Genomic DNA, 27,907 nt, shown 5'->3' with positions numbered 1-27,907 from the left:
AAAAAAATAATAGAAATCCTCCGCTAATGATGACTTTTTGTTTCACTTAAAATGTCTAACATAAAAATATAATTGTAATGTAAAACATGCTATTTGCCTAACTAGTGGTAAGGTTCAGTCATGGTTATAATGCAACAAAGATATGTTCATTTAGCAACAGCAAGTTTGGTTGTCTACTATGTAAATATTTCATGTAAAATATACATAGAAAGTGTTGACAGCATTTTTGTTTTCTAATAGATAAAATGATAAAAAAAAAATAACAATTCATATATTGCTTACAAAACAAAAAGCAAATCTATAATTTTTTTTTATTATAAAAATAAATAAAACAAAACATACAAAAAAGTGCTTTGTTAATTTTTTTTTTTTGTCGAGTGTCTTCTGCATTGGGGTGACTAACATTTGAAGAATGTGTCTGAGTATCTAACATTTGAGTGACTAACATTTGAAGAATGAGAGTATCAAAGATATAATAAGTACCCCAAAATGTAAGACTCCAGTCCTAATGTCACCATCCACACAGAAAATAATGAAACAGTATCAATAGACACAAATAGGTGAAAACAATGAGAGTATCTTTAGCTTCTACTGTTAAATAGTTTTAAAAAAGGAAATTTTAATTGTCTGCTTACTACATACGTTTTTTGTGAGTAAATCTTAGAAAGAGCATATCTGGCATGTTTTGTTGAATACTAGTACTTGAAAAGAAAAGAAATAGAGAGAGCATTACATGTCACAAAGCAATGGCTTAAGCTGTGTGTTCATCACATTTAGTTAATTTCATTAATGCAATCTGCTAGTCATCTCAAATATAACTGTCAGGAGGAAGGAAAATGTCTTTAGCAATAAAATAAATACAGTCATCAATAACTTAATTTGATCACTAAAACATATTAAAACTAAATCCAAATAATGCAGATCATAATTCATCTGTTATCTGAGGAAGAAAAAAATATTTCATATCCTGAGTATTTATAATTTAAGACAAAAACTTTATAAATTTTATTTGTTGCAAACTTCCTACTAGATTAAATACAACTGAATGTTGAAATGCTCAGAATGTAATGAAACAAAAGCAATAGACAATACTTATGAGCGTTAAGAACGACTGAGTAGCCTTACAAATTGGGGGAAAAAAAATTGGCCTACGTGCTGTGTCTTGTGCAGAAAAGTCTAAACAAAGGTAACCCTCCAATAATCAAACCAATTAACACAGGCGAAAGGCCAACAATGCAGAAAATAATCGACAATGATGAACAATGTTGAGCAAGAAGTTTAATAGGTGATGAAGGGAACCATTAAATGTTGCTAAATTAAATATCTACACCAGAAACTAAAGCCGACCTCTCTCTAAAGCTGCCAAGAGTATTGTGTTTACTATTTTTACATTTAAATCATAGTCTAGTTTTTAATAGTCGCTAAGTAAAAAAAACTTAACTCTTTTCATGAAACAAACAACTTTTCACACCAAAGTTTTAATGTAGCCTGACATAATACACTCTTATTCCTAATTACCCAGAAACCTGATGGGTTCAAGCCTGAGTATTATTCCCAAGTAAGATCCTATTCGAAAAAGCTTCACTACATGCGAGCTCCAACAATGGATCACAAAACAACAAAGAAATCACCAAAATGTTCCTGGTCTATAATAAAAAAATATTTTTTTTAAAGGGAAAAATGCAGTCCTTTTTTATTTACCATCCAGTATGGATTATAAACTCTCTGACCCTAAAAACTGTCACCTTTTCCTTTCTAAAAATACCTACTTTTAGTTAATCCTAGATTATTACATAACAATAAAAAAAACTATTTCATATTCCTAACTATGTACCCACACACATTATTTTCTATTCTACCTCTTCCACTCCAGAGACATTTCATACAATAGAATGAATAAAAGCAGTCTATAGGGCAGATGATGTAAAGGTCATCTGTTTATGTAGCCCATGGTTAAAGAGGGAGGTCATGTGACCAGAACAATGACCAATCACCTTTACTTTTCCCCAACTTATGTCAGGTACCCATTAGAGCTATGTGAACTCAAAGGCACCCCAAAGATCCCAAAATAAAAATCCCAGTCTTCAAACCTGGGACCCTCTAGCTTGGAAGCCAAGCTATTTACCACTCAGCCACCTTGCCTCCATAGAATGAATATTGAAACGATGATAGAAAAGGCAGTGAACCTAACTGAAACAATAATAGAAAAGGCAGTGAACCTAACTGAAACAATAATAGAAAAGGCAGTGAACCTAACTGAAATAATAATAGAAAAGGCAGTGAACCTAATTGAAAAAAATAATAAAAAAGGCAGTGAACCTAACTGAAATAATAATAGAAAAGGCAGTGAACCTAACTGAAATAATAATAGAAAAGGCAGTGAACTTAACTGAAATAATAATAGAAAAGGCAGTGAACCTAACTGAAATAATAATAGAAAAAGAAGTGAACCTAACTGAAACAATAATAGAAAAGGCAGTGAACCTAACTGAAACAATTATAGAAATGGCAGTGAACCTAACTGAAATAATAATAGAAAAGGCAGCAGAACCTAACTGAAACAATAATAGAAAAGGCAGCAGAACCTAACTAAAAATCTCCAAAAGAGAGCCATTTGAAAGTCAAGCCATTAAGAATAGTAGATACCAACAAAATTGCATCAAGATGAGAAAAATGACTGCAATTTTCTCAAGACCACTTATTATTATATTATATAAAGGTAAATAAATGTGTGAGTTTGTTAATTTACTTAAAGCCTAAAGCTTGTAGACAAAAAAGTTGTAAAATCATCACCTAGAAAAGATGCTCATTAATTTAATTCATTCTCTCACCTTTTTAGTTTTAGGCACATTCTCTTTGACATATTGAACTATATAGTCCACACTTTGACTTTCTATACTCCAGCCATGAGCATTCTAGATGAAAGAACAAGAAGAATACTCTTTGATATAGGAACGAAATGCATATACATGCAAATAAAAGTAAGATCTTATAGAACTAACAATAAGAAAAAATGAAAAGCCTAAAGACCTGTCTTTTGTTTGACTGGGCTCCAACATAAAACCTAACTGATGGGTAAGCTGTGATGCCAGCCTGGGCACAGAGTCCTGGTGACTCATCACAGTCTACTTTCCCAGCCTGAGCCACACCTTCTAATCTCTGGACAAAACAGAAAAACAAAGGTTAGTCGTATATGGAAATAAGTCTTAAGCATCCATCGTTTAATCAATATAATTCATGCATACAATATTTAAGATATCAATAAAATGAAAAAAAAAGTAGTAAAAATTAGCATCTTCAAGTTAACTGTATTTAGTGATCATTTAAAAACATAATAATAGTAATAAAAAAAGATGTGGCAAATCTCTTTAAATAACTTTAAAAATATTTAAATAATAAAAAAACAACAACTACACTAACTTAGAGCTAGTTTACATTATAAAAAATTATTAACAAAAAAAAAAAAAAAAAAAAAGAACAAAATTAGAAAAAAAACAAACTACAAAAAAATACTTTAAGAGAAAAAAAAATAATATTAAGTGTATCAATTAGTTTGGATCAGTCATGTAATTAAATTTGTAATAGATCTAGACTAATAGTAATAAATCTGTGCGATTAGAAATATTTTACCAACTGTTTTTGTTGAGCACAATTTCATACTTTTAACTTTCTCAATAAGCTATGATCCTATCACTTGTCTGGACCAGTTGGAAAGGGGAGGGAAGGGAAAGAAAGGGGTATCAGGGTGATTACTTTTTAAAAAGTATTTATAAAAAAAAGTGAGTGATCTCAATTTGAACTCCTCAGGTTCTTCAAGCAAATAAGGTAAGACTTCGCCAGGGAGCTGCTTTATAGTTATTTACAAACTTTTCTTTCTAAAGACAATAAAGGGGACTAATTCAACTTATATCACCTTATCAGTCAAGTAACATTTCTTTCCCTTATTCGAGATACCAAACATAATAATTAATTACCAATTGCTAATTAACTAATTGTTAAATTTTTAAATTGATTCTTGTGTTGGCAGGAACAAGAAATAATTGTTCAAAATTTCAGCTTGACCCAAGATTGGGTGTGGGAGAAATTAGCGTGTACAAACTTTTTACTAGATGAGGACAGACAGAGTGAGTTGATATAAGCTTTATAAAAAAAAATTATCTTTAAAAATGAAAAGAAAACATTTTTTTAAGACTGAAATATAAACGTTGAACCAAAAATATATTTATATTTGGCACATTGCACAGCTGTATTATAAATGTAACTACCAGTGTGGAATGGTTTCTGACTAGGTAACTCCCAGACATGAATTTGAATACTAATTAAAATTTTCCTGTTTAAACAGCCAAGTGTCCACACAGATCTAAAAGTTACATGAATATAATTACAAATGGCTAATTGGCAGCTTGGTTCGGAAGTCAAGGACTTTACCACTTGCTGACGACTAGGATTCTGAGTTTCTAATTTTTCTCTAACACTCCTGAGTCCACCCAACTAAATGGGTACCTGACATCTTAGAGAAAAAAAAGGTGGTTGACCATTGTGCTGGTCATTTGATAAACTTGTTACCTGTCAGCCATAGAAACAGGTGAGCTTTACATCATCTGCCACCATAGATTGCAAGATCTGAAAGGGGCACCTTTACTTTTTACTTACTTAATTGGCAAATAGCGCTTCATTCTAGTTAAACACATTGTTAACAAATGACCAGAAAAGCTCTGTACTAGTTGCCATTTGTAGCAGTAATTTAAGTTATTGATATAATATTAAACTAATATAAGCAGAACTATTCTATGAGAAAAAAAAAAAAAATGTACAACTGGGTAAAATAAAGCCTTATAGATTTGTGTCGGTACCGGTATTACTACTGATTAGGTGCTTTTATACTAGCTGTGACAAATAGTTTAAAGTTTCACAATAAACATATATATATATATTAGATAAAGTCATCAGAATTTAAAATAAAAAAATAATTAGGATAATTTTCTTCCTTCAAATCCACAATCAATTCTCAGACCACTTTTGACAGAAAGTACAAATGATTTTTTTGTTCAAAGTGACTTACTTCTGCTACTCTTTCAAACTGTGGTTTAAAAACCTGGCAATGACCACACCATGGGGCATAAAAATCTATAACCCAAGGCACTTGGCTTTCCAAAACTGTCTGAGTGAAGGTACTTGAGGTTAAGGCCACAACTTTGGAAGGAAGGTAATTGTAAACCCAAGCCTGCAGTGATGATGCATCTCTGTTCCAGCCATTGTAAGCACTGTTTAACCAAACATAATAAAAACAAAATTAATATAAAAGTATCCTTTTTAATAAGCTTTCTGCCAATAACTAAATAATCATGTATTATTTGGCCTAAATTATTGGAATTACAAATTTCAGAAGTCCACTTGTTTTTTTTTTTATTTTTACAAAGGTTACTCTGTGGGAAGCGTGGGCAAGAGGCTAAGTACGCTTGAACTTGGCTACCTTTGAAGGGGGCTCAAGGTTTGACACCTTACTCGAGCAGAGTTGTGTTTGCTGAGCGCCTAAAGGCAGCACGGAAAACCTTCTCCCAGATACCCACTTCCCCCACACATGAGATTAGAACATAGCGTTCTTATCATGCTATAAGCATGAAAGTAGCGCTATATAAAAGTTAAAACTTTGCACAATTATTCTTTGAACCTGACAAGACATGAATCAATAAAAAAACAAAACAACAATTAATTAATAATATTTAGGAATAAATGCTACTTAATGAGAGATGTGGATGTATATATGAATTAAATCCTTTTATAACGTTTTGAGCCTGTAAATCCTGTAATTTTCAATAAATTGCAGTAATTGGCAGTTACTTCCCTTAGATAAGCTTAAATTTTAAAAGTATATTTTTTTCTATTGCTTGTTTATAGATAAAAAAATCTAGATGTATAATTATATAGTTATGCCCAATAACAATGAATTCTTTTATCATAAAAAGAGATTCCTCACTTTGCATTGTGTAAAGCTCCTGTAGTTAATGATTGGTACTAAAATTCTTCTTTCATTATTTTTAGTAAAGATACGTAACACAATAACTCTGCCTGAGACCATTCGTTATAGAAGGCCTCATCACTGAACTGCCACGTCGCAAGCTATGGAGACCAATAGCTCATTGTCACATCGTACAACCCTGTGACATGGCAACTAGCTGTTGGTCTAAACTGCCTACAGGTTGTGACGCTCCAGGTTAGTGTTCGGGCCTTCTATGACAATTGGTCTTGGCCTACCAAAACCAATTTATCAACACTACATGAATAGACAGTAACGAGTGCAGCAGTAATCAATACAAAAGAAACAAAACAGAAAAAAAATGAAATTCAAAGCCACTCACTAATAATGGGATGACCCTGAAGCTCCTGCTGGGTACAAGCGCATAGTAGGGTATGAGTTAACGCTCTGACTGCGGCACAGCTCTCTGTGAGCTTCACAATCAACGGAGGCCACATGAACAATTTCTTTGTCCAGAAACTTCTGGTAAGGTAAATATTTATTGAAACTTCAATCATTTAGAAACAATAAGCAAAAATGTGAACAAGTAAAAGGGGATTACAACAGAGGATTAGAGGAAGGTGTTTGAGAACGTGACAAAGAAGAATTCCTGGAATACAATATGGCAGCTCAGCTAGGACTAGACTAAGGTAAGAACACTTGCAATTAAGAATGAAGTTTGAGTTTGGGTTCAGAAAAAGTACAAATGTAGTACCTAAACTCATACAACTGAAACTCTTAAGTTTAGCTGAAAAAAGCTTAGGTAATTATTTATTAAAGGAGCCACACTAACTATTATAAAAACATATGAAAATAGGTTATCCTTAGGACTGGGGAACTTAAGACTTGTTTAGGATATGCCAAATATGTCGCTTGTTTATGTTTTAGTTGAAAAACAATTAGGGTTAAACCTTAAAAAGTAAGATTACAAAAGAAATGACAAGAAATATTTGTTTTCTTAGAGATCTGTCAAATTTTCGTCTCAATCTGTTTCTTTTCTTAATTTGTTATTAGAACAGGCTATTAGGATTTTATTGTTACTTTATAATAGAAACTCAACTCAATCACTGTGTGGCCACTTACTTTATAATGTTGTAACTCCAGTGGCGGACTGATAGGGTTAATATGTGTTTGACCTACTGACACATGAGACTAAGTCGAATCACACAGGTCAACGGCTGTTGAACAAGAGACATTACTGCTAGTACACGCAAATATGACCCATGTTATGGTCATGTGATCGAAAGCCTTTATGGTCCAGAGACAATGTGTAAGAAAGGACAGTTGAGTCCAGGACAGTAAGGCAGTAAGGACAGTGCGATACCATGTGAGTCCTCGAGAATGTAGCTGTACAAGCTAGAGAGACTAGTTGTGTTTAGTAGACAGTTCTATTATGTTAAAGCATTTGAAGTTAGTGAAGCCAATAGTGTTTTATTGGCTGTTGATGTATTTTTCATTAAACCGCCACATAGTTACTTGAAACTCTTTTTGTCACGTTCTTGTGTTAGATGTGCTGTGTGTTTAGCAGTGTTTACAGAAGGACTGATAGAGAAGAACGTAACAATATGAACTCAACTTGACTACAGTGTGGCCACTTATTTTTTAATATAAACTCAACCTGACCACTGTGTGGCCACTTACTTTATAATATAAACTTGACCACTGTGTGGCCACTTACTTTGGCTAATCTCCTCCACTCTGGTGCTAACTGCTGACATGGTCCACACCAAGGGGCAAAGTAATCGACCAGCCAGATCTCACCAGGCGGTCTGTTGCCCACATTGTGAAAGAAGGAATGTTGGTCCAGGATTATGACTGGTGGTTTCATGGTATCCTGAAAAAACAACAACAAAAAAACTTTTGTTTCTTGGGATTGCTTGGTAGAGGTAAAAGTGTGTAGCCTCCCTTGCCATTAGATTTTAACATTTAGAAGGGAGGTGTGGAATCAGGAGTAGTGCTTTGGTAGCTAAGAAAATAGAGAGAACCCTAAACTCAGAGAAAAACTAATTGTTACTGTAAAAAAAAAAAAAGAAAACAAAGCAGTTTCAAAAGCTAGTGCCAGATTCAGACCTGTAAAATAGAAATCACAAGTGTAAGATTCTGCACCTTTTTACAAAGCTTATATCAACTCACTCTGTTTGTCTGGTAAAAAGTTTGTTTACATTATTTCTCCCATACCCAATTTTGGATCAAGTTGAAATTTTGCACAATTATTTCTTGTACCAGACAAAACAAGAATCAATATAAGGGAACAAGGGAAAGACGTCATACTTGATGGATGTGGTGGCAAAAGTTGAATTAGTCCCCTTAAGTAGGCTTGAGCAAGAAGTGAAAAAGTTTTTAATGCATTTATAAAGTGATTATGGCAGACCTGCCTACCAAAAAAAGTCCAAATGCGTAACACTTACGGTCAAAATGCGTATTTTGGCACCAGAATGCGTAACACTTACGCAATCCACTATTTTGTCATATATATATAATATTAGATGTCATGATTAGATCTACAATCTAAATCTAGATCATTAGAGATGATATCTAGACTAGATCTGGAACTATGTATAAGACTTTATGTCTATATAATGAATATAATCTACTCTAGATCTAGGCTCAAGAGTGTTACCGATGCCGTGGATCCGCTACAAACGTAGACGGTAGGTCTATTCTATACTAAGACTAAGAATCTAGCATAGATCTAGACTATATGGTAGTTATCGATCTAGATCTAGTCAATCTAAATTTTAAATCATACTAAAACTAATTTCTACTAATGAACTTACAAAAAAAAAAGTCACGTTGGTGTTTCAGCTAACTGACAGTACCAACCTGGTACCAACCCGCTACTCCCTCACTCTCGCGTTCTTCATTTCTAGACATCTAATTGCTATTTAGAACCAATCAACGTATAGATCTGGGCACATTGTGTTCACCCCACCTTTTCTGTTTCCCCTCTCTCCCCACAGGTGGGCTTAGCGTGACCTCCTTGACCGCTTGTAAGCTAGTCTAGAGAGGAGAAAAAAAAAAAGGATACGAAATGCGTAACGCGACGGGTTAAAAGCGTATTTGCGTACTGGCGGTCATTTTTGGGAGATTTTGCGTAACGAATACGCATTTTGCATAACGGTAGGCAGGTCTGTTATGGTAATGTTCATCCAGATACCACCTTCTCCCCTTCCCTGCCCCTATTTTTCCCAACTGGTCCAGACAAGTGATAAGATCATAGCATATTGAGAAAGCTAGAAACATAAAATTGCGCTAAACAAAAACAAATGGTAAAAATATTTCAAATAAACAGATTTATTAATGTTAGTCTAGATCAGTGATACCCAAAATACGGCCTGCAGTCCAGATCCAGTCTGCGATGTGGTTCCATCCGGCCCGCCGAAATGTTGGCATAAAGTGTAGGACACCCCCCCCTCCCCCTCATGAGCATGATAATAAGCCAACATATTTGCTTTGTAAATAAAGTGTGGCTTTTAAAAAAAATTGCAACATATAAACCTCATTATAAAACAAAAATGACTGCATTTTTTGGTTGAGCCTCGAATAAAATATTGTTAATCTACGCCTAGAGATTGGAGGACAGATGGTAATATTTACCGAAAAGAGACAAGAAAATGGACAATGGTAAAGTTAGCTACAATGTTGCTCACATTCTAAGTCGTTTTATGAGGCATGGAAAAAAGAACTATATTATATCCAATTCCTTAATGTAAGTAGGCCTACTAGATAGATCCACGGGTTTCTAATCAAATAGTTTCAAATTAAGGTAAATTTCATTTTTTTTTTTACCTTTTTATATTTTTCTTGTTGGTTTAATGTGCATAAACTTTAGGCAGTACACTCCTTAATTTGGCAGCCATGACAGAAAGTCACATTATGTCTTGTTTCTACTATGTAATATAAAAAAAGAGATTATTTATACCTACCTCAATAAATTCCAGCAAATTTTTAACAGTATGCTGCCCATGGTACTGATGTGGAATACTCTGATTGTACAGGATTGTAGTGGGATACGACCTTATATTATACTGAAATAATAACAGCAAAGTAATATATATATATATATATATATATATATAAAGTTTTTTCTTATAAAACTGTCCTAGGTAAATGTAGCAAAAAAAAAGTCTGATATCTAGTTCCTGTTATTAGCACACAAAATGTTTTATTTATGATCTAACAGAAGCTCATCTAACAATAACAGATTTCTGTTTTCTATTTTTAAAGAAACATCAAATAGGGTTGAGACTATTTTTAGAGCTATGTGACTATACACTTTTTGAAATTCAACACTCCAAATAAATATCAGTTTGCAAATAATAACATTTTAAAAATTAACACATTAAGTACTAACTCCAGTTGTAAAGAGAAACACTGAGGTGTATAAAGCCTACATTTGAAATTAGGTAATTATTTTAAGGTTCTTTTGATACAAAGATATTGAAAGTATTTTTTTTAAACAAGACATATTGTCTATTTTTTTATATATTATTTCCATACATTATTTCAGTATTCAGAGTCAGATTTAAACAAAAGTAAAATATCTTTTTATAGTCACTTTTGTATTTCTCCTGCATTTAGTTTCTAACTTTATGTGCAATATTTAGTTTCTAATTTTATGTGCAATATTTAGTTTCTAATTTTATGTGCAATATTTAGTTTCTAATTTTATGTGCAATATTTAGTTTCTAATTTTATGTGCAATATTTTAGAACAAAAATTCTATGAACTCACAGTATTGCACAAACCATTGTGGACAGTACAGTCCACTGTGCCAAAGTTAACATTGGACCTGTCCAATCTTGATGCCTTTTTGAATTCTGGTAACAAACGCATACAGGGTGGACACCACTAAAAAAAAAAAACTTTGTATAAAAACAACATTGTAATTTTGAACACATTCAATAAAGTCCCATGAACAATACAAACGTACTATTTTTTCACTTATTTCATGGCAAGTGCTTGATTAGCAACATTACCCTTATTCTGAAATGTAAAAAAAATGTATTTATCAGTAATGAAGATTTCTTAGAGTTAGCCAATGCAAGATAGTACAAGATGTTTAAATGCCACAAAAACCATCTATCATTTTTTATGTCAGTGTAATAGGAAATTGTGAAAACAAAATGGGGATATGTCTAAATAATTATGTTACTTCAAAAGAAAAACAACTGAATTTTGTATCGGGCATTAAGACTGTATCTGTTCACCCAACTCTATCAGTTTTGGGAATAGCAAAGGTTAGTATTTTTCTGGTCAAATGACATTGCCATTAACTGATGCCCACAGAAACACCTAGGGGACTTTTGACACCTACCTAATAAACTATTAAGCCTATTAAAACTAGCTTTAACTCTTTCTCTCCATAATTATTTACCACATTCTGGTGGAATCAATGCTGGTATCATTATCAGTTAGGAGAGAAAGAGTTAATACTTTTGAGGGAAGGTAATAACCCAGTCTTTAATTCCATGCTTTCTTTTTCGAATGTCAAATTGCCACTAAACTAGAATTAATGGTCAAAATGACAATTAAGTATCTTTTCTCTGGTACATAAGTGTCAATGATGATAAAAAGACTAATATACATACATTTCATGGCTCAATTTTATTTGAAATAATACAATTAAAATTTTTCTTTGTTTAAAACATCAAGATGTCATTTCTTTATGTCAACTGGCCAAAGATGAAAGAATAAACAAATGAAAATTCCTCTCTATCCAGAAGAAGAAAATGATAGAGAGTAGAATAAATAAGAAACCGACCAGCTCTCATCACAATTACAAGAAAAAAAAAAAAAAACTTGACCAGTGCATAATTTTTCGCCTCAAAACTGGATACAACAGAATGAGAGTACAAATGTTCTGAAAGCTAAAAGTCAGAACTATTGAAACTTGCCCTAGTGGAGCATCACCAGAGAATGCTGACCATGTCCTTCAGAGCAGCATATAATACTCTACAGAGAGTCCTGAACAAGACTGCCCCCAAAACCCTCATAAAATAGAAAAACTATTCGGAGAACTGCCTGATCTAGAAACCACTGTGCGGTTCATCTCGGATATAGGACTACTCATTTGAACCCTCTGACATAAAAAAAATGAGAACAAAGAAGAATTTCAAGCTGCTAAAACTCAATATCAATGAAACTGTTCGCCCATAGACTGAAACTACACAAATATTTTAAGATCAAACTTACTGGTGCAAAGAAATCCACAAACCAAGGCTCTTTACTGTTGATGACTCTCTCTGGGAAATCATCAGGACCTAAGTTTTGTAATGGTGTCTCTGCACTGTCATGAACAAAGGCAGCAACATCATGGGCTGTGACACGGCCTGGTGGAGGGGGGGGGGGGCAAGGAATAACAGATACAGCAATGACTTGAAATATAAAACATGATGAAAAATGTTGCATTTCACACAGACCCATCTGTGACCTACATATTTCCCAATACGAAGCCATTGTCTGATGAAGGTTGATTTTTAATTTTCTTTTCACCCCCTTGCCTTCCTTTGCACGTTAGTTATTTTTTTGGACTTCAAGGATAAGGGTGAGGTACCTATTATATATGGGAGATGACTATGTGTGCAATCTTTCTGGATGAGCTTCAAGTTTCTCTGCATCTGATGTAACAAAAAAAGTAAGCCACAGCTGGGTCTGTGAAGCTATGTTATATACTGCATTCTTCTACAGACAAAGCTGCACGTATTATTATGTTCAAACGTTAAAATGTAATACTTGTTACATAATTAGATTTATTAATATATTTTATCTCCAAATAAAGGAAAAGTACAAATAACATAAAGAGAAATGCAGACTATAAAGATGACATTTTAAGACATGATAAAAGTGACTAGAAATGCTGATTATATAGATGACAGTATAAGACATGATAAAAGTGACTAGAAATGCAGACTATAAAGATGACATTTTAAGACATGATGCAAGTGACAAGAAATGCAGACTATAAAGATGACATTTTAAGAGATGATGAAAGTGACTAGAAATGCAGACTATAAAGATGACATTTTAAGAGATGATGAAAGTGACTAGAAATGCAGACTATAAAGATGACATTTTAAGACATGATAAAAGTGACTAGAAATGCTGATTATATAGATGACATTATAAGACATGATAAAAGTGACTAGAAATGCAGACTATAAAGATGACATTTTAAGACATGATGCAAGTGACAAGAAATGCAGACTATAAAGATGACATTTTAAGAGATGATGAAAGTGACTAGAAATGCAGACTATAAAGATGACATTTTAAGACATGATAAAAGTGACTAGAAATGCAGACTATAAAGATGACATTTTAAGAGATGATGAAAGTGACTAGAAATGCAGACTGTATAGATGACATTATAAGACATGATAAAAGTGACTAGAATGCTGACTATACAGATGACATTTTAAGAGATGATGAAAGTGACTAGAAATGCAGACTGTATAGATGACATTAAGACATGATGAAAGTGACTAGAAATGAAGACTATATAGATGACTTATACAGATGATTTTAAGATTTTAAGAGATGATACAATCTATTTCCTTCCTACCTCCATAATAAACTTCAGTTCCTCCTTTGGCTTTGAATAACATAAAAGTTGGAAACTTGCTGACATAGAGTTTGTTACAAACAGACCTCTTATTGGCACAGTCCACCCTGCCAACCTGTAGATGAGACAATAACAATATACTGAGACCTGGTTGAAGAACTGTCATGAGGCATCCAAAACAATGTTAACATCATAAGCATGAATCCTATATACTGCTCAGCCCACCATCCCTTGCCATCCTGCAGTAGGTTTGGGCTAGATCAATTCTTAATGCATGTCCAGTCACATCATAAAATTTAAAAAAAATGAACATTATTTGTTACATTCTGTTTACCAGTTTAGGAGAACTTTCTGTTATGGCACGATTATGAAATTTGGTAGGAAAATGTATTTGTTTCATAAAAAGGGAATGTTTTGACTTAGAGACAACATTGCGAAGAATTAAAAAACAAGAGACGAGATTTTTAGGAAGAATAGCAAAATAAAAAACAGACTACTTTGGATGGCTTTTTTGGAATGTAGAGATTTAGCTTGACAACATTTGATGGTTCCCTCCGTTATTATTAAACTTCTTATTTGACATTCACTATCAGCGTCAACCAAGTGATATTGTTGGCCTTTCGCCTGTGTTATTGGATTTCATTATATGAGAGTTACCTTCATTTGACTTATCTGCATAAGACACAGCGCAGAAGCACCTTACATTCAAAAAGCTATTTCATCTACAAAAAGAAGATTTAGTGTAACTGCTGCATTTTAGGTGACTATGCAGACCAAGTTGCGCCATTACTATTGAAAGATATCCAGTGTTGACTGTATATCAACATTAGAAAGTTGGCCATTTAGTAACAACTGTTTGGCTATCACCTTAACCTATCCCTTATTCTTTCAAAACCGTTGGTGCACTACACATGATCTGTCAACTGTCTTTCTCCATTCCTTTCTGTCTTTTGCCTTGAATGAATCTCTTTCAATGACAGGCCTGTCCATTCTTCTATGTTATCTTCCCATTGCTTTCTCTGTCTGCCTATTCTTTTTTCCCTAGCACCTGAAGGAAGGACTTTGCAATCCCTGAAGACCTTGTGATATGGCCATAAAGTTTCAGTTTGCTTTTCATTGTGGGGCCTCATTGCCATTGTAATCCCATTTCTAATCTCTTCATCTGTTACAGGGTCTTTGTAAGTGATACCCAGGATCATTCTAAGCAATCTTCATTCCACTGTTTGGCTAACAAGGTTATAACTTCAACCAATATATTATTATAGGCATGGTTTTTTATTTCATGGATTAAGGATGAATATACAGTATTTCACATGACTATGCAGTGGGACCTACATATATGACCCCATCTGATGCAGTTCTCTGCTATGGGTTTTAATTTAATTCTCTTTTCCCTATCTGCACATGTCAATACAAGATACACATTGATGTATGATACACACACCTTGTATTTCTTCAACAATGCTGGTAGCTTTCTCAACTCAAGGTCTTGGTTATCAACTTTATCAACAAAATGTATCAACCAAGTCTGATTCCTTTTATTTGCAATCTCCTGAAAAAAAAAATCATTGTAATTATTTAGAAATTTATTGAAATAGTCTAATGTATTTAGATTCATTTGTGTCCATGTAATAGAATGGTAAGGGAAAGTAATAAAAAAAAATTGTAATAATAAAATTCTACAAGTATCATCAGCAATATATCAAACAAATGACATCTTAGTCTAACAATACAACTTTAAGTTACAAAATGTGTGCACCATTGAGATAATTGTAAAATAAATGAAGCATCAAAAAAAGGAAAGATAAACATTTATTTTAAAAATGCTTGAAACATAATGTGAACAATTCAAAACACAGATTAGCAAAAAGAAAATGAAGAAAATGAATTTTATTCCATGCCTTCAAGAAGTCTTCACTAATAATTTCCACATCAGGCAATTGCTGAAGAACAGATCTTGCAATATCCTTTGGATAGAGACTGGAGATTTCCTAGAGATTATTGAGACACATATAGAGTGAGAATTTGTTGGATGACATTGGTGCATGAGCGCTTATATTTGTTGTTTATTTCTACACAATCAAGATCCAGCTTTAATAAAACTTATTTGGGTGATAAAGGTAGATGCATATAAAAAAATACATTTATTATGACTAAAAATATTCCCATCTTTCTCCTAAAAAATTTTTAAAATTTTAAAATTATTTTTAGTGGCCCCCGAAAGGGAAAAAGACACTATTAGTTTTGTGTGGAATGTCTGTCCATCTGTCCCGTTTAGATTTCGTAACCTAGAAAAGATAGGGAAAATCCGACATCATAATATTTTAGACTATTCAAAGTTCTGATGCAGCGGCTACTTTCTTCTTTTCTGAAAGCAAAAAATCTAATTTTTTAAATCACTTATGCAAGCAGTTTTTTCATAAAAATACACTACTTTTACAACTATTCACTATTAATAGTAACAGACACAGGAGGCTCTTTAGTAGGGGAGATTACTATTTACCATATTTTTAACACATTTATGCAAATGGTTTAAGATTTTTTGTCAAAAAAAAATAATTCTTTAAAATTTGTATTGCTAAGTTAAGTAAGTTCTGTCATACTATTTACTACATTTACACGCATAAAGATGTTTGCTTTTTTTTACAGACAAAAAATCTATTTAGTATGCATATAAGTTGAGCATAATTTACAACAACAATTAATAAGTTGTTTTTCATATTATTGCTTGAGCTGCAATGACAGTGAGCACACATAGAAGACCTAACTAAAGGAAAATTATTTTTTTATGGAAAAGGTAGTGAAAATCTGACATCATAATATTTTAGACCATTCAAAGTTCTGATGCAACTGCTACTTTTTTTTTTTCTGAAAGCAGAAAAATCTAATTTTTAAAATCAATTGTGTGTTTTTTTTTCATCAAATACACCATTTTTACAACTATTCACTGTTAATAGTAACAAACACGAGAGACATTTTAGTAAGAGGGACAAACACTTCCATTTATTTACTTTTCAACACATTTATGCAAATGGTTTTAAGTTTTTGGTCAAAATTTTTTATTTTATTACTAAGTTGTGTAAGTTCTGTCATATTAACTAAATATTAATACAAAAAATGTTTTTTTTTTTCTTTTTAAAGAGAAAAAATCTATTTACTATGCATATAAGTGAAACAATATTTAAAACAACAATTAATAAGTAGTTTTTCATATTATCGTGTGAATTGTAGTGTACCTACATACACATGAAACACTAAACTAAAGGAATTTTTTTTTCTTGAGTTGAATAAGAGATTGACCCTTTACAAAACAATTAGATCAATTAGATATTCATTATAAGACATTAGTTAGGCCAGGTTTACATCTAACTTTACATTCACTTTCACCTATCCTTTGGTCTGCTAGACTGCTGGGGCACCACACAAGATCTGTCAACCTTCTTTATCCATTTTTCTCTGTCATTTGTCTTTGATAAAATTTCATTCCGGTGTTTTTTCTAAAAATATTGAAACCTGCCTTTTTACCTGCCTGGGTGGACCACTTCGGGGTCCGATTTTAAGTTTATGTTTCCACACAAACTGTCATTGTAACCTTGTTAATCTTCATTCTGTATTACATTTGCTTATTGTGTTTTACGGATTAATGATACAAATAAAAATAATTTAATCAGTTTATAATTAATTGTCTTCTAGGTTCTTAAAATGAATTACAGATATTGATAAGAAAATTGATTTGTTGTAATAACAACCATAACAACAACAATATTGATAATAATAAAATAAATATTTACCATTCCATTATCTCGCTCCAAAGTTTTTTCTTTGTAGAAATATGTTCCATGGTGTTGACCTACTTTGGTGCAGAGTTCATTGTCAGAGTCACAGTCTATTTTACCCACACTTACAAGGTCAACCTGACATAAAAAACAACAACTGGTGTCCAACATTTCATAAGTAAGATGTTCTAGTTGTAGTGAAGTTCTCTCCCCTTAGGTGACCAAAAAGACAAAAAAACATGTGTACCTCTAAACCCTAATTCATCAAATAACTAATATGAAACCCATCAAATCATAGCAATATACTGCATACACCAAAACCTCAATAGCATTTGCACCCTGCACAATAGTAGATTCATTTTATTGCTGTCTCCTTATGGTTTGTCAGGATAAAATGTGTTAATAAACATGACTACAAAAGCTCAGCAAAATAAGTTAATTTGTTTTTGTTTTACATGTTTCAGATGTTCCTTCAGAATTGAAGATCATTTCATCCTGGCCCAAACTTCCTGTAGTACAGCAAGGGGCATTGCTTCATGAAGAGTTTGAACCCAGGACTATTGAGACACAGTCCAGAGCGCACATCTTATGACCAGACATAATATCTGATAATATAAATATCTAAGAATAATGGAAGCTCCAAGTATTTTAAAAACCAGAAAACAGAAACATTATCTTAGATCTAGTAGTAGGACCTGGCTAGTCTTACAAGTTTTTAACAAAAAAAAAAACAATGCTAACACTAACCAACATAGCTGCTAGTTTGATGAGGCTTTTCTTCTGAAGACAATCTGGGGAAAAAAAGTGATATTTATTAATTAATTATTATTATTTAATTACATGTTATTGAGTTATCCAGTGCATTTCTATAATAGTTATTCAAATTTTAACATAATTCCTTTTCACTAAACATATACACACACACATTCTCAGTTTGTTCAAGAAAACATTGAGTTAATTGTTAAAATGATGTTTAATGCTTGGTATTTGTAAACTATACAGACTAGAAATCAATAATACTAGATCTAAGTAACCTAAACAAATACAGACCTCCTCCATCCCCACAGAAAGTGATAAGCCAGGGGAGACCACTATCAAGTAATTGATCAAAGTTTCTAGATGTCAGCCTATGATAATCTGCTTTGACTCTGCTTAAGGCTTCCTTTACTAGATTTTCACTTGTGCGCTGGCCATGGTACTTTTCTTTCTGCAAAGTAAAAACACAGAAAGAGAAAAAATTAGATGTCAAATTTCATTTCTACTTTTACATTTTCACAGCCATATCCCTCTTCTATCAGGAACTGACACACAGTAAACCAATAACAAAAATTATTGAGGCATAGAAATACTGAGTGATGTTAACTGCTCTTCAAAATTAATAAAAGGTCTTTCTTTCTTTAAGCTGGATCAAACAAATTAAAGAATTGTTTCCTTCCAAGTGTTATTCCAATATGTTACACCTAAAGGAGTTAGGAATTAGCCCCCCTATTGAACCAAACTAAAATTGTGAAGGGCTTAAAGTAATTAATTTTTCGAGTTGATGGAATATCTAGGAATAAAATGATAAAATAAATTAAGAAATACCAAGTTCATTCAAAGCTATAGACAGAGGGTAAAGCATACAGAATAATATATTAACATTTATTAAGTTTAAAAAACAACAAACCATTGACATAGTTTCATATCATAACTGCAATACAAATAATCACACTTTAGCACAAAAGGATTAATTTATCAACAAAGCAAAAAAATGAAACATTTTCAAAGTTTTAAACTTTAGTATCATTTTTAACTTTTCTCTGTAATTATTTTCCACGTTCCAATGGAATTATTTATTTTGCTTATATGTCTTTCAATACCCTGTTATGATTAAACTTCAATAACTTGTTTGTATGTAATCAGGAAAAGTTATATTAGGTATATAATGCATGCTATTTTTATTTAACCAAAAATTAATTTAATGAGGTCAAATCAACGTTGGTATTGTAATATATGAAAAAAAAAAGACAGTGCCACAAAGAGTGCACTATAAAAACAGCACCTAAAGTTCTCCACTTCAAAATCACAGAATTTCAGTGTGCAAGAAACATAGCTACCCTACACACAAAAAAAAAGAAGAAGATCAAGTCTCTGATAGGATTAAAGTTTAGGATAAGCTCCCAAAAAAAAAGGGATATGTTAAATAGACAAGGTAACGGTTAAATACATAACAGGATAAAGGTTAAACACTCAGAAGAGCAAAAAACCCCCCAAAAAACACAAAAACGTACTGCTGGATAGAAGACGAGTGAGGGGTATGAATGAATGTTCTGCATTCGACATAACTGCCAGTCATCTTCACAGTTGACTGCTCCAATTCTAATGACATTTTCCAGCTCCCTGGCAACCTCTCGCCACTGTTCAGGTAAAAAAAAAAACATGAAAAAACTTTACAAACATTCCTCAGTCACATCCTAACAATTGGAATAGCTGTGTGGAACATTTAAGTCTTTTGAAAAATGTATTTATAATACAAAAACCTTTAAATCTAATGGCCTGAATGAAATAACTAAAATGAATGACCCAGTTTATAAAGAGTTCAAAAACAATTTTGTCCGACAATCTCGAAGATCAAATGGTAAAGCACTTCGCTTCCTAAATGAGGGGGTCTATAGTTCAAATCCAAGACTAGGATTTAATTCAGGAAGTGAAGAATGTCAGTGAGTCTACCCAACTCTAATGGGCTAATATAGGGGAAGTAAATGTGGTTGGTCATTGTGCTGGTCACAAGACACTCTTGTTAACTTTTGTTAACCATCGGCCATAGAAATAGTTAAGCTTTACAACATCTGCTCCTATAGATCTTTACATTAAAGTTTATTAAATGAATTAAGTACAAGATCAATTGACAGTAGTGAGCAAAGTTTACTTTGTATAGAAAACTTCAGCTCTAAAAATGGAATAGGTGCAAGAGACAATATTTGTATGAATTTGATAATAAAAGGGGGGCATGGTGGCTGACTGGTAAAGTGCTTGGCTTCCGTCCCGGGTTTCTAATCCTGGGATTTTTTATTTTGGGACCTTCAGGACGCCTCTGAGTCCACACAGCTTTAATGGGTACCTGACATTAGTTAGGGAAAAGTAAAGGCAGTTGGTCATTGTGCTTGCCACATGACAACCTCATTAACCATGAGGTTACAGAAACAGATGACATTTACATCATCTGCCCTAAAGATTGGATGATCTGAAAAAGAAACTTTACTACTTACTTTTACTGATGAAAAAATTATCAAAAACTTAACAACAAAAACATTCTGAAATAAATTTACTAAAACAATTATCGTATTGTTAGGTTCTTATTAGTTAACAACAAAAAAAAAGTGAAAATATGGTAAAGCAACTTACAGCAGGCGCCAGTTCATGGCAATGAGAACAGTGAGGGGAATAAAAGTTGATGAACCAAAGTTCTCCAGTATTCTCAACTGATTGCTCTGTACACATGCAAGAAAACATAGAGAAAAGAATTGCAGTGGATGTTTGTAAAATGTTTTACATGTTTCGGATGTTCCTTCAGAGTTGAAGATAGTTTACTTCCTAGTCCAAACCTCCCGCAGGATGACGGGGGATGGGAGCGGGCAGGGTTTGAACCCTCGACCGTCGATAAATCCGAACGACAGTCCAGCGCGCAAACTGCACGGCCAGGCAGCCATCCTAGATTCTAGTTTATAATACTTTAAAAAATCAAAACTAAACAAATGCTTTTTAACAAAATAGAATTTTACAAATTAAAATAATTAAGAAATGAAGAGGAATTTTTATAAGCTTAACAAGTTTAAAATAAAAATGTTAAGACTAAAGAAAGAACTTACCAAAATCTGAACGGCTCAGTGTTATAATTTCTGGATCATCATCATAAATACCTACACAAAAAATTGCTTGTTTTTGACATAGTGTTTAAAATAAATGATAAAACTTTAAGAATTTATCACACAGCTATAACCTATATGTACATTTGCTTCATTCTGCATATTACTACAGACCCATGCATTTTAATTGTTATTTATATTGAATTTTAATGTACTTGGGTGAGACCCAAAATACTGAACTGTAAACCTTTTTTTTGTATTAATTTTTTAAAATTCATCGGATCAACAAAGGTCAAGAAATTGTCTAAATGTTGAGAGAAGTTTTATATGGTAAACAAATTATTGAGCTGAGGGGAATAAAGCTACAAGCTTTGTGTTAGATTCCTGCATCATTAATCTGATCTTAAAGAGTATGAGAGCTCAATGAAACTTTGTATATTTCATGTTTTTTGCAGGTTTCAGATGCTCATTCAGAAATGAACAGTATAATATCCTAGTCCAAACCTTCCATAGGACAGCGAGGAATGGTGGATTTGGTTTGAACCCTGGATCATTGAGAGGACATTCCAGAGGGCATACTACAAGACCAGGCAGCCATCCAGGATAACTACTTAGACTAATAGATATCAACTCACTAGCTTAAGCATAAACATACTATCAAGTATGCTTATAAATAAAAATGAGAAATGCCTGCATGTACACTACTACAACTCTATTCAAGATGAGTGTTAATTCAAAAGACTACTACAAACATTTAGCAAATTTGAATTATAGTTAGCTTTTATTTTTGTTTAGAAACGGCTTGATGTTTTGTAACTAGTATGTCAAATATAAGGCGTGCGGTGGCCGAGTGTTTAAGCGCTTGGCTTCCACACCTGGGGTCCTGGGTTCGAATTTCGTTAAAGACTGTATTTTTACGGTGCCCCTGAGTCCACAGAACTCTAATGTGTACCTGACTTCAGTTGGGGAAAGAATAGGCAGTTGGTTGTTGTGCTGGCCACTATTTGCCATAGAAACAGATGACCTTAACATCACAGATGGCAAGGTCTGAAAGGGAAACTCTTTAGTCTATGTCCAATATTTAGTTCATGCAAAGAAGTGAAAATGACAGAAAACATTCTACTAAGTTTTTTAAAAACAACAGTCAGCTTTAGGAACTCAATAGAGATTTAATGTCTAACAAAATTATGTACAAAGCAATTATAAAAGGATGAAATATAAAAAAAAAAAAACTACTTACCAAAATTTTGTTGATACCACTGCCAACTTTCATAGCTTCTTCCCCTCTGAAAATCATCTTTGAGACCCTCCTCCCCATACTGATCATATTTCTTTCTCAAATCTTCATCTTTCAGAACCTCATAGGCTCGGTTGATTTTGATGAAAACATTATGAGCTTCTGGATCATCCTATCAAGAACAATAATTAGATATATACTTGTGGAGAGACTTTTTGTCTGCTAGCTCAAATAATTATAGTAAAATCTAATAGACCTTCAACAACGAAGCACTCCAAATAAGAAACTACTTTCTTTCTATAAAAGTAACAATGTAGACTATACAGATGTTACAATTGAATGAGACTGTTTTCTCCTAAATATGTTTCTCTCTTCATTTGATGTATAGAAACAGACTAAATATGGGGTGCAATAAATGTGACTAGAAATGCAGACTATATAGATGACATTTTAAGACCTGATGAAAGTGACTAGAAATGCAGACTATATAGATGATATTTTAAGACCTGATGAAAGTGACTAGAAATGCAGACTATATAGATGATATTTTAAGAGATGAGGAAGTGACTAGAAATACAGAGACTATTTTAAATACAGAGACTATATTTTAAGACATGATAAAAGTGACTAGAAATGCAGAGACTATATTTTAAGACATCACGAAAGTTACTAGAAATGCAGAGACTATATTTTAGGACATGACAAAAGTGACTAGACATGACATTTTAAGAAATGATGAAAGGCTCTCACAGTATTCTTATCTGGGTGCTTGGATATAGCAAGTTTTTTGAAAGCTTTCCTAATTTCCTTAACAGAAGCTTCTTTGTTGACTCCCAGCATGGCGTAGTAATCCTCACCAGCATCGACGACAAACATTGCAGTCCAAACAAGCAAAGAGAAAATAACTCCCCATAACTCCATCTCTTTATGTGCTGCAAGTCTGAAAGTATGAACATATGTGAAACATACTAAATTATGTTGTTAAAATATTAGAAAAAGAATGAAAGACACCTGTGGGAATTAAAGGGCATTTATTTGCATTGTCATTAGTTTTGAACAGGGATGGGTGGATAATTTTCAGTGTTGGTGAGTGATGTTCCAAGCACTGCTACCTTCATTATCTCATTACAAGAAGTTTATGCAAAAGTTATATTTATACATGAATGGTTCTGATAGCTGAGTAGATGTGTGGATGCTAAACTGAGAGTACCCTTTGAACATGTTACAAAGTGGAAATTTCAAAACTAGGTTTTAGCACCTCTGATGGGAAGGATATTAAGTAGTATAAATAATTTAAAATATTCATTAATTTTTTACACAAAAGTATGAGTGCTCATCTCCCCTTTAGTTGGAGTGGTATGTTCTATTGATGGGGGGGTCACCTTAGCCTCCCACCATCATATCAGCTTTATTTGAATGTGTCACTGCTTATTAAAACCATTCTAATCATCATCTTGACATATAAAGTGTATTACAAATATTTAAATCAGGTGTTATTGTTCTGTTTTATATGTTTCAGAAATTCTTTCAGAAATAAAGATTACTATGTCCTAGCCTAAACCTCCAGCAAGAGGACAAAGGATAGCAGAAGGCTGGGTCTAAGCTCAATACGACAGTGATGACAGCCCAGAGCACATACCATACAACCAAACAAGGCTGGGTCTAAGCTCAATACGACAGTGATGACAGCCCAGAGCACATACCATACAACCAAACAACTGTCCATATGGTTAATTTAGTCAATTAAAAAAAATAAAATACACCAGTAGAAGTGTTAATTTAGAGCAGGAAAAATATTGAGAACTTTGGTTGCATTAGGGGATAATTACTCGAGGGAATAACAATTTATGAAGTGAGAAAGAAAGTCAGACAGAATGAACAATAGAACAAGAAAGAGAGAGAAACAAGAAATGACTAGCAAGAGAAATTAATATGAGACAAAATTACAAATCAGTATTTTTAACAAGCTAAAGAAAATCTTCAAGAATTTTCATTTAATAGTAAAAACAAGAATACATTTGTGACAAGCACTTAGTGCGTTGAAATTAAAACTGTTTTTTTTTTAAATCAGTGCAATGTTATTCAAGTGGCATGAATTACATGAAAACTTTATTGAAATATTTCATTCTTTCTGTAACTTACAAGGCAATGAGTCAGAAATGGCACTAATAGTTGTTGAGTAGATGGACACAAAGAAAAGCCCCATGTGTATTAATGTGGACAGAGTGGCAGGTGAAAGGACAAGAACAGGGGCTCTAACAGTGAAACACCATAACAGAAAGTTGTACAATGGAAATAGGCAAGACAGCCTAGTAAGACACTGCAAAACATTTGATCATTTTTGTGCAAATTGATTTTTTTTTTAGAGACAGATGTCTTTTTTTAAAACTCTAATTTCCCTTAACTATGTATGTGCAGCTTAACATGCTTTAATATGATAAACACAATTTTTAAAATCTGATTTCTCTCATCATGTACATTGAAGGTAACAAAAAATAAATGAAATAAGAAGTTTAATTTTTCTCTCCAAAAATGTGAAAAATATTTAGGAAATAGGGCAGGGAAATAAAAAGACAGCAAAGACATCAAAAATATCTAGAGGAAAAATAAAAAAAATATTTTTTTATAAAAAAAAAAATACCTCCTTTATACAGCTTATAGAGAGATAATTTTGCTCTTAATAACTAATGAATGTTAGATTAAAAACAAAATGGATTTTTTTCCCCCGCCCCACGTAGAAGACAGTGTGCTAAAGATTCCTAACATTAATTTATTAAACGTTTAAACGCAAAAATTCCTCAAGATTTTCTAGTCTTCTAGCAAAATGCCATTCGCTACCACTTGAGACAAACAAAAATGAATTGTTTATTTTAAAGATAATTGTTTTCCCCTTTTAAGTTTTGTCAGTTATATAGTGTTCCGTTAAGGAAAAGTTTGGAAAACACTGGTTTAAAAGATGTGTACACATAAAGTTCAAGTTGGTGGCTGACTAGTCATGCGGTATGCTCTTTAGACTGTCATCTCACTAGCCCTGAGTTTGAACCCCACCTGCTTCTATGCCCAGCCATCCTGCAGGAGATACTAGGATGAAATAGTTTTCATTTCTAAAGAGAGGATATTATATATGAAACTTAAATAAAAACTAGCAAAAAAAAAGAGTGTCTGATGTAACCCAGACATTTAAAGAAACTTTAAAAAGAAACATGGTGAATTCTGAGTGTTTTAAAGTCAGAAAACATGGTCACATGGTGTCACAGAGTTTTATTTTTTTAATTTCAAGATTTAGAAGGAATGTTAGAAATAGAAACATATAGATCCAGGATAAATAGATTTTCATTGTTTCTAAAATTCTGGAAAAGTTAAAAGAATATAAAATGTGAAAGAGTGAGTTAAGTTGGTAAAATGAGTCTGTAACAGCTAATAGAAGGTTCTGTTTACTTGTAATACAGGTCATATTCAAATAATTACCGGTACTGTAATTTCTATCTTTAATCTATATTTAATTTTTTTTTTCAATACTGTTGACTTACTTGAAGCAACTATTAGTATTGGAGTACTTCTTTTAAGTTTGATAAACTTCAAGTCACAACTTCTTATGTGTTCCATAGCTCTCATATAATATAATACCGGTATAACAAAGAACAAACCATCCAAGCCAAAACAAAAGGAACAATGACTTTTACAGAGTGCATCTTTGGAAACTTACTTACTTATTTACTTAGACTTGGGTCCTCCTGCGCCATTTGGCGCATTGGGCGGCAAGCTGTCTCCATAAAGATCTGTCATTGGCAATGTCTGAAGCCTCCTCCCAGCGGTGTCCACTGTTCTGAGGTCCTCCATGAAGGTGTGGTGCCAAGTAATGCAAGGACGTCCCTGTTTGCGCTTTCCTCATATTGGCCTCCATGTCATCGCAACTCTTGGTATGCATAGTTCATTTTGTTGTAGAACATGTCCTGCAAACCTCATGTGACGCTCTGTCACAACCTCACTAAGTGTTCAACTCCCAGTTTGGCATAGGATTTTCTTGTTGAGACCCGATCTGTGTAACTGACTCCAAAAATCCTTCTCAGCCATTTTTGTTGAGCCACATTTAGTCTTTTCTCAATTTTGACAGATAAATTCCATGTCTTACATGCATATGTTGCGGTTGTTATGACGATTGTGTTGAGAAGGTTTATTTTTGTCTTGAACCCAAAGGCTTGGCTTGTCAAATAGGCTGCAGCCTTTGGAAAATGCTCCCTGCCTTTCCTATTCAGCACGCTCCGTCATGGTAGGCATCCCCATCATTTGTTATGATGCTGCCAAGGTATGTGAGCTTGTCCAGCTCTTCAAGCGTTGATTTGCTAAGTCTGATGGGGGCACCCTTTGCCTTATATCCCACTTGCAAAATTTTTAGTCTGATCTAAGTTTATTTGGAGGCTAATTTTGGGTGCCTCTCTATCTAGGCTCTCCATCATTTCTTGTATGCATTTATTTGTAACCCCGAGTAGTCCAAGTCTGTCATTCGGTTTTGTTCACGCTGTGGAATACCAAAGGCAGTCTGGTTCATTCCTCTCCTCATTAATTAGTCGATGGCTAGGAGGAAAAGGAAGGGAGATAAGATGCAACCCTGTCTCACACCTGTCTTGATGCTAAAAAACTAGGTTGTTCCTTCTTCTGTTTTAATGCAGCAACTAGTCTGACTTTATAGGTGTCATAGGATCTGGGCAAATTTTTCTGGGATGCCGTATTCTCTAACTATTTTCCATAGTGATTCTCAGTGGACACTATCAAACACTTTCTTAAAGTCTACAAAACTGATTGTTAGCCGTTGCTGGTACTAAAGACTTTGTTCTATGATATTTTGTAGAACGAAGATCTGCTCTGTACATGATCAGCCTCTTCGGAAACCTGTTCTTCTCTGAGCCTCTCATCTACAGACTGTTGAAGCCGTCTCAATAAAACAGTGCTGAAAACTTTGCCCGGGACAGAGAGGAGAGTAATGCCTCTCCAGTTGTTGCAGTCTGCCAAGTTGACCTTTTTTGGGGACTTTTAAAGTTCGCCAACAGAGATTTAATAGATCAGTCATCTTTGGAAACAGCACGTAAAATATTATGGAGTCTTGGTCTTGTCTCTTTAAAAGATCTAGTAGTAATATATAAGATATCTAGATCTAATTCTTAGCCGTCTTACTTTAACTTTAGGTTTAAAAATTAGTCCAAGACCAATGACCAAGCAAGACTGGCAAGACCAAGTGGCAAGTCGACCAAGACAAAATTTTTATAATTTTAAAAGTAAGAGAAAATCTAGTCGGAGTTAACTATACTATTTTTACTAACCTGTAGATCTATCAATCTCACTGCTTTAAAATACGTTTCTCGCTGTCAATGGACAGAAGATTTTTTGAGATTGCAAAAAGCAATAGATCTAGATCTAGACAAAAACCTTTTTTTTACATCTAATACTCTTGATAATCAACAGCACTTTCGC

The 27,907-nt window shown here is 33.3% G+C and overlaps 1 protein-coding gene across 1 annotated transcript; it reads right to left on the bottom strand.

Moving 5' to 3' along the window:
• On the bottom strand, positions 1-27,907 carry LOC106054308 (dnaJ homolog subfamily C member 10-like). Its single transcript, XM_056014681.1, has 21 exons — positions 27,757-27,907; positions 23,189-23,378; positions 22,442-22,610; positions 21,205-21,255; positions 20,741-20,826; positions 19,627-19,752; positions 18,407-18,563; positions 18,104-18,147; positions 17,372-17,494; positions 15,482-15,571; positions 15,025-15,132; positions 13,581-13,695; positions 12,212-12,348; positions 10,751-10,867; positions 9,943-10,044; positions 7,695-7,850; positions 6,360-6,499; positions 5,063-5,264; positions 3,031-3,159; positions 2,832-2,915; positions 1-940 (listed from the first exon to the last, which is right to left on the bottom strand). The coding sequence occupies exons 2-21, from the start codon at positions 23,357-23,359 to the stop codon at positions 923-925; spliced, it is 2,325 nt and encodes a 774-aa protein (XP_055870656.1). The 5' UTR covers positions 23,360-23,378; positions 27,757-27,907; the 3' UTR covers positions 1-922.

This window comes from Biomphalaria glabrata, chromosome 16, assembly GCF_947242115.1.
Source record: "Biomphalaria glabrata chromosome 16, xgBioGlab47.1, whole genome shotgun sequence".
Classification (NCBI taxonomy): Eukaryota; Metazoa; Mollusca; class Gastropoda; family Planorbidae; genus Biomphalaria; species Biomphalaria glabrata.
The sequence above is the reverse complement of the archived record's forward strand: the minus strand, read 5'-3'. Positions and strand labels throughout refer to the sequence as shown.

Bases quoted from the DNA above. Each gene is read 5' to 3' on its own strand.
- LOC106054308 (XM_056014681.1), bottom strand. From the start codon at position 23,359: ATGGAGTTATGGGGAGTTATTTTCTCTTTGCTTGTTTGGACTGCAATG. The intron at 22,611-23,188 runs GTGAGAGCCTTT...TGTTCTTGATAG, and splicing joins AGCACCCAGATAAGAATACT to GATGATCCAGAAGCTCATAA. The intron at 20,827-21,204 runs GTAAGTTCTTTC...GCATGTGTACAG, and splicing joins ACTGAGCCGTTCAGATTTTG to AGCAATCAGTTGAGAATACT.